Raw genomic sequence first — 7,350 nt, 5'->3', positions numbered from 1 at the left:
GATTTTCCTATTCGTCTGTCTAACAAGTTATGCATCAGTATGCCTATCCGATTAGTAATGTATCTATTCGTACGTTTCTACATCCATTTGTTTTAAAAAGAAACACACTCGTCTAAAAGAATATCTCAATTGCTATGATTTCTTGCCCATAGTTTATGTCTTTGACATTATTGCTCTTTTCCGGCTCAATGCCCTCGTTCTCCCTTATCTGTTCTCTGTTTCATGTTATCTGCGCCTTAATATTATTATGTTTTTGTGTTCTGTTACTTCCTGCTGTGTCTTGTATGTGTTCTGTACCTATTGTTGTGTTTTGTGTTCTGTACCTCCTGTTGTGTTCCGTGTTCTGTATTCCCCTGTGTTCTGTATTCCCTCGTGCTTGGCTTTATCGTATGATTTCGTTCTCCCTGTCGTTCCACCGGTTACTTTAGCTTTGGTATAAATACTGCAATAATTTGTATTTCGTTCCTTTTTCCTTTGTCAGATATTTTGTTTATCTTCTCTTGCATAAATAGACTGTCATTCTCTTTGTATCAATTTCTGTAAGTATAATTTGGGGCTCCGTTCGTGACATCGATTTTAAGTTAAATAATTGTAGTGTGAAAAAAAAGAACAGCGTTCTGGACAGTGTCCACCACAAAAAAAACCCTTCCCTTTCCTTTTTTGTTTTGTATAATGCCTATCATTTTAAAGGAACAAGCAGTGTGTATATTTTACTGCCAAGCGTATGAGTTTAATGTTGCTGAACAGACGAAAAGGATCGAAGAACTGAAAGGTGTTGACATATGTTATTTGGAAGGTTTCACTGAACCTATTTTGGCGTGTATCATAACTATAAACAACCAGCCATTTCGCTATCACTTGGATCCAACAAGAACTCTACGCACAGATGACAATCAACAAGAGGAAAATAAAGTCCCATTTGGTAATGATGGATGATAGCTGGCAGTTCTAAACGATATCTAATCTTTTTCTTTTTCTTGTATGATAGTCAACCATGCTCAGATTATTCATTTTCTTAATAGAACATATTTGCCTAGTGATCCAATGAATGAAGAAGTCTATGAATGCAAATCTTTGACCAACAGCGACATACTTTCAGAGGTTTGGAAATATAACGATTTATTTGACAAAAAGACCGTTATTTTTTTCGGCAAACGATGTGGCAGCGGGAAAGTCAGCGTACGCTGACTGCTTGTTGCAAAAGAAAAATAAATTAGTGAAGAAGTATTTTTTTGGATATCATTTATCTGTGTCGATCCCATTTTGAGATGATTTAGCAAAAAAAGTACTGAATTACTTGCCTCAATATCAGTTGTTTGTTCAAAATCTCAAGAAGGAAAGACACAACATTGTAGGCTATGCAAGAAAATCTTAAACAAGTGAAAACGATGAGCCTCGTATTTGGTTATTGCAACAGATGACGAGGAGATTAAAAGAAAGATCGTTGGTCGACAAGATTTTCGTCTTCCCTCGTGCCAATGCCAATGCCAATGAATTGATTGTGGAAAGGGATTTGATAAAAATCGAAGATCTTTTAAAACAACTGAATGTCGATAGCAATGCTCAAGGTAGAAAAAAGTCGTCAATGCATTCATCTTTGATTCTAACTATTCAATTTTTTAGTTTTGCTTAATTATTCTTGGTTATGCGGGTTTATCAACCAGTTGTTGGGAAATTGTTGCATTTGAGTGATTTTGTAAGTAGTCGTTTGGTTCATATTGTAAGACAGAAAGACAATTGCAAGAAAAACCAAAAAGCTATTTTTGCTAAAAAAGCCAAACAATTACTAATATTCTACATAACTCGATATACTCTTTTTAGATGAGTCTCATGTCAAACTCTTAGGAGTGCATCAACGTATTGCATTGTGCAAACTTTTTTTTGTTTTCATAAGAAACATTATTAGTATTATTGTACTTGTAAGAAAAAATAAAAAATTTTTTTTACTCATAAAGCTACTATCATTGTCGCAGTACTTGTCGCTTCATAACTTTTATTGTTGACAAAACGAACAAGTTTGTTCCCCACAAACAAGAAAATCAATAATTTTGAATGATATGACTTGCTTTTTAAAAAAATAAAATAAAAGTTGTTGACATTTCGAACAACATTGGCAAAAAAGTTACTTTTTCTTGTTTGTTTTGCGAACAATATTAGTAAAGTCAAACAACTAATCCGCCATAGTGTTTCGCATGACGTTTAGGAATTGCACATGACATAAATCCTAAAAACATGAATAAAATCATCTTTTTCTTTTTCTATTACAGAACTCATAATAAACAACAATAACAACAATTTCGACCATCTCATGAACACTTTCAGTGAGAAACAATTTATATTATTGCTATTTCTTAGACTTTGAAATATATAAAAAATTTACGCTAGACTTACACTTCTAAGGAACTGATGACGTAAGAAGCTTGCTAAATCTCAAATTGAAAATTAAATTCAAAGAAATAATTCACTTTAAGTCAAAAAAAGAACTTAAAATTAACTTTTATTCTATAATGTAAATATGCAATTGAATTAATTCTCTTATTTTTTATCGAATCATATATTTTAGTCAAAAACAAGTAGTATAAATATGGTATCGAGAAAAAGACCTGATTATCATCTTACAATCTTATAATCAAAAAAGAGATATTATTTCTCTGACTACTTAATTGAAGAAGAAATCTGGAAAATCTTGGGAAGATTGGATCTATCTGTCTGTCAATTGAAGCATACAAGAGAAAGGAAAGAAACAAATAAGCAAGAAGAAAGCTATTGCACAATACTGTTAATTGGAGTCTGTCCTTGGTAAGGCTATTGTCTTAGTAACCGGTTGCTCTGGGAAAGAACATACTTGGTAGTTATCTGAAGAAGGATGCTTTTAAGAACATTTATTAACATTATTATGTACCTTAGTTATTATTTATCTTATATTCTATTTGTTTTGTTGTCCATTGTATTTTGAATTATTTGTACTGGATTTGTAAGTGAAAATCCATTGATGAAATTATGACCGTTTACAATCTGTAAATAGGCTTTTTTTTTCTGTTTATCCGTATTTGGTCCGACAACATTAAGACTCATACTCGCAAACAATAAACAACACCTTCAATATATCGACTGAATTATCATTATACCCTGACAATTCTGTTCAGTGAATATTTTCACAAGGTTTGTGTGCAGTAATACGAATCACGTGACGATAAAATATTCTCTAGCCAACGACATTACTAGGAAATTACTCTAAAAGGCAGTGACGTCAGTGTTGTGATAGAATAAATACAAGATAAAGGGCTTGAATGTATCGGAGATTGAAGTCTATAGGTGTACCCCAACTTTGAGAGCCAATAGCTTTTCGTGAAGTAATCGCAAAAAGGTCTGGTAAAAACTGTACTATAGAAGGCTAATACTGTCTATTTGTATACCAAATCTCATCCTATTCGCATAAAAAAAGTCGGTTCTGTATGTTCACAACAGTGGTAAAAGTCAATCACTTACAAATAGTCGTATATTTCAGTCACTGCTTTCAGTTCCTCATCATTCTTTGACTATTCTTCCAACGTTGTTTGCTTTACGAAAGTCACAAGGTCTTTGTTACTTGAAATCTTTTGCTGTTTGAAGGGTAAATAACGTTGATAAAGTTAAAAAGGACATGGTGCAAAAGAACTAACTTCAATAAACTTCTTGATGAAATTTGATACGGTAGAAGGCATTTCATATGGAGGAAAATTCATTAGTTTTTCTTCGCGACAGCATTTGTCTAAAAGTGACAAAGTGAACCTGTCTACTACGGAGTAGACACTAGCCTCACCAAGTAATGAGCTTGCAACTACTTGTGAAGATTTAGCTTTCCTTTTTTGTGCCTAAATAAATTATGAGAATTAGTGAGTTTCTTATAAAACGAGATTCGAATACCAACCAAACAATTGTAGTATCTTTACACAAATTTTATGAAGCTGTCACTCTGTTAGACATGCATTAATCTGTTGATGCTGACGATGCTGGAATCGTCGCTCTCATAGGCTTTGTCAGGATTACTGATGTTTATTATATTTCCAAGGTCGTTGCCTTCAACTTCTTCGGAGTCATTATCATGGATGGTAAGCTCATTGTCGCTGTCTTCAACATCTTCCGAGCTATTGGCACTGGTGGTACGCTCAACGATGCTGTCTTCTTCTTCTTCATATACAGTGGCTACGTTAAGTGTCCCATCAAACTCATTTGTAAGCGTAAGTTAATATGTTTTCGTCATATTGACCTTGTGTTAGTATCAGAAAAAGCGCATTTTTTTGCTTGTTACTTCAGTTTCTCTATTTAGTAAGGGATACCATTTTTGGACAACTTAGGTAAAAAAAATGACGTAGCGTTTTCAAAAAAATTTCCTGCAAAACTTGAATACCTTATTTTCTTCGGCGAATAAGCACTCTCAATCGTGCGTTTTCCACATTCTTCGGCAAATTCTAGCACAACCTACCCTACTACATATAAATGCGGCAAGCTTTTCAGAAAAAAATTCTCTTTTCTTCATTCTATATACATACCTTTTCTCCTTATTATCATGCCTTACAGCCTCCCGTACGATAAACGAAACAATGTCAAATCTGCACTTTTATCTGGCAAATCGATTTGTCAGGTCTCAAAACTAACAGGTGTTACCAAATCAACAGTTTCTCGTATTAGAAAAGAGTTGCCAGAAATAAAAACTTGCATTGGTACCGGTAGACCATCAAGAGTAGGTCATCTTACGGCTTGTTTGCTACGAATGAAAGTCCGAACTGGAGCATTGAAGAATGTCAAAGAAGTCCAAACTTGGTTGTCTGGACAGGGTATTGCTTTGACGTATAGTGGAACAGTCTCTCTGATGAAAAGGGTAGGATGATGTGATGTTTTGATAATAGAGAGTTATATGATAAGATAATATAGAGACAAAGGTAGATACTTTGAGACTGTTTTATACAATTTTATTGTTCTTCTTTTTGACTATAAATTATTCTAGCATATTTATACATGAAGAGATGTCGGAGTAAGTAGTAGTAGAGTTCATGCAAATGACTGAGTCTCTAATATCATAGACTACTTTAGATTAATTAAATAATGTAAATTATGGATTTCGGTTATAAGTCTTGATCTATTAAAAGATACATTGTCTTATTCAGTACAAGAAGTTCTTTTATGTCTATTTCTGATGTAAATTGATTATGATATATTTTAGTATGTAATTGAAGACTTATTTAATGTCAGATCATCACAGTGCTTGAGGTTATAAATACAGTAATACCGCTTAAGAGCTTGAATAAAAATATGTTTACAGTAGAAGGGTAAGTAGTGAATTGGTTTCAAGCTTCTATTCAATTCCGAGATTGATAATTACTGAACAGAGCTCGCAGCTACTATTAAAAGCACAAGCTAAAGAAATCAAGTATGAAAAAAGCTGACATGACTATTGAATATTAACAAAAAAAAAGTGGAGTCAAGCTATTGATCGTTGAAGCAAAAAGGCCAGGCACTAACGAAAAGTTTATCAAGAACGATTTTGAAAAACTTATTGAAAATAGCAAGCATGAGCCTGAGAAGATGAAAGTCCTGAGACACAAAAGCCCCAAATTATACTCCTTCAAATATGCTGTTTTAGACTTGTATAGGCTTTTATTTCTCAAAAGAAATGTTATCTTTTTCAATTGCTGTAAAATGCTGTAATATTTGTACTTTTTCTTCTCGGTCGAAATATTGACAAGAAAAAAGAAAAAGTCATTCATTTGTAGTATTTGTTGAGTAAAAATTATTTATACGTTGAGTAAATCAGTAAAAATTAGTGTCGCATGTGTAGACAAAAATAGTTTACCAATGGGAGTCGAGCCCATGACCTTTTCTGACAAAAAGCAGATTCATACCACTAGACCAACTTCCAAACTTTATTTTGTCACAGAAAATAGCAATTCCAGTAAGAAGCAGCCAATTGAAGTTGAATATAACCTTCCAACAAACTATAATCCGAACAAACGAAGGTTTAAACCACAAATACTGAACAAAAGAAGAAAGAAAGTCCGCCTCAACTTGATTCGCATTAGAAAAGCCAAGCACACTTTATATTCGTCAAGACACAAAAATCAATCAGCTTTAAGTATTTAATTACTTCCTTCTCTATATGTTATAGTTTATATATTTTAGTATAATTAGAAAACATATAAATACTGTGTTATTGATACTTGCTAGTTCTTCATCTTATACTTACTGTATCAATACACAAGTAACGTTACATTTATTATACATAAACATCTTATACTTACTGTATCAATACACAGTTCCTTTCTGTGACGTCACGTTGTTTTCAGAATATTTCTCAGTGAATCTATTGGCTAAGAAACGTTCTATTGTCTCGTGACTTGACTATAAGAGTACAGACCTAAGTAAAATATCAAATCGACAATTCTGTTCAGTAAGTATCTTCTTAACCTTTGTGTGTAATAATAGGGGTCACGTGACAATAAACTACTCTCTAGCCAATGATATTACTGGGAAAATATTCCAAAAGGCTGTGACGTCTGTGTTGCGATAGAATAAGTACAAGATAAAGGGCTTACATCTATCGGAGACTGAAACTCCTATGTACACACCAACTTTGGAAGCCAATAACTTTTCGTGAAGTACTCGCAAAAAGGTTTAGTAAAAAATGTACTATAAGAGGCTAGTATTTTCTATCTATATATCAAGTCTCATCCTATTCGCAATAAAAAAGTCGGTTCTGTATGCTTTTAATAAATGGCGGCGTAGCCAGTAAGTGACTACATTTTGGGAAAATCGGAAGGTGGAATTGGCAAGACAGTCAGCAGAATCTAGAATGCGGTTATCTGTGATTGGGGCATTAGAACATCTTGGAGTAGAGGAAGGTGATAGAGCAACAAATGAGAAGAGTGCGTCATCAAGTGATTCTGAGCCATCCCAAAGCCATGCGCCTCAACCTATGAGTGATTCTGAACCATCCTCGAGTCGTTCTTCCGTAAGCTACATACGAAATAAAAGGTAGTATACAATGGACAATGCGATACTGACTTTAAATGTATATCATGCTAAATGTATGTCGCTGTTGTTGTGATGTAAGAGAGAAGACAAAAACAAAGAAGTCGATTAGAACTTGTATAGGTTTATTATCCAAAAATATATGTCCCTGTTTTTTAGCTCTTCATTCTCTAGGTATTTATATATGAAGAGATGTCGGAGTAAGTAGTAGTAGAGTTCATGCAAATGACTGAGTCTCTATTATCATAGACTACTTTAAATTAATTAAATAATATAAATTATGGATTTCGGTTATAAGTCTTGGTCTATTAAAAGATCCATTGTCTTATTCAGTACAAGAGG

The 7,350-nt window shown here is 33.4% G+C and overlaps 1 protein-coding gene across 1 annotated transcript; it reads left to right on the top strand.

Annotated features, from left to right (window-relative positions):
- Positions 1–981: 981 nt before the first annotated feature.
- On the top strand, positions 982–1,375 carry B0P05DRAFT_481933 (uncharacterized protein; the record flags this gene model as incomplete). The annotated part of the gene is made up of 2 exons (XM_051575203.1): positions 982–1,159; positions 1,269–1,375. 2 exons carry the CDS (start codon positions 982–984, stop codon positions 1,373–1,375), a joined length of 285 nt encoding a protein of 94 aa, XP_051429032.1.
- Positions 1,376–7,350: the final 5,975 nt, after the last annotated feature.

Source organism: Gilbertella persicaria, assembly GCF_025201335.1.
Source record: "Gilbertella persicaria strain CBS 190.32 chromosome Unknown B0P05scaffold_91, whole genome shotgun sequence".
Taxonomy (NCBI): Eukaryota; Fungi; Mucoromycota; class Mucoromycetes; order Mucorales; family Choanephoraceae; genus Gilbertella; species Gilbertella persicaria.
The sequence above is the reverse complement of the archived record's forward strand: the minus strand, read 5'-3'. Positions and strand labels throughout refer to the sequence as shown.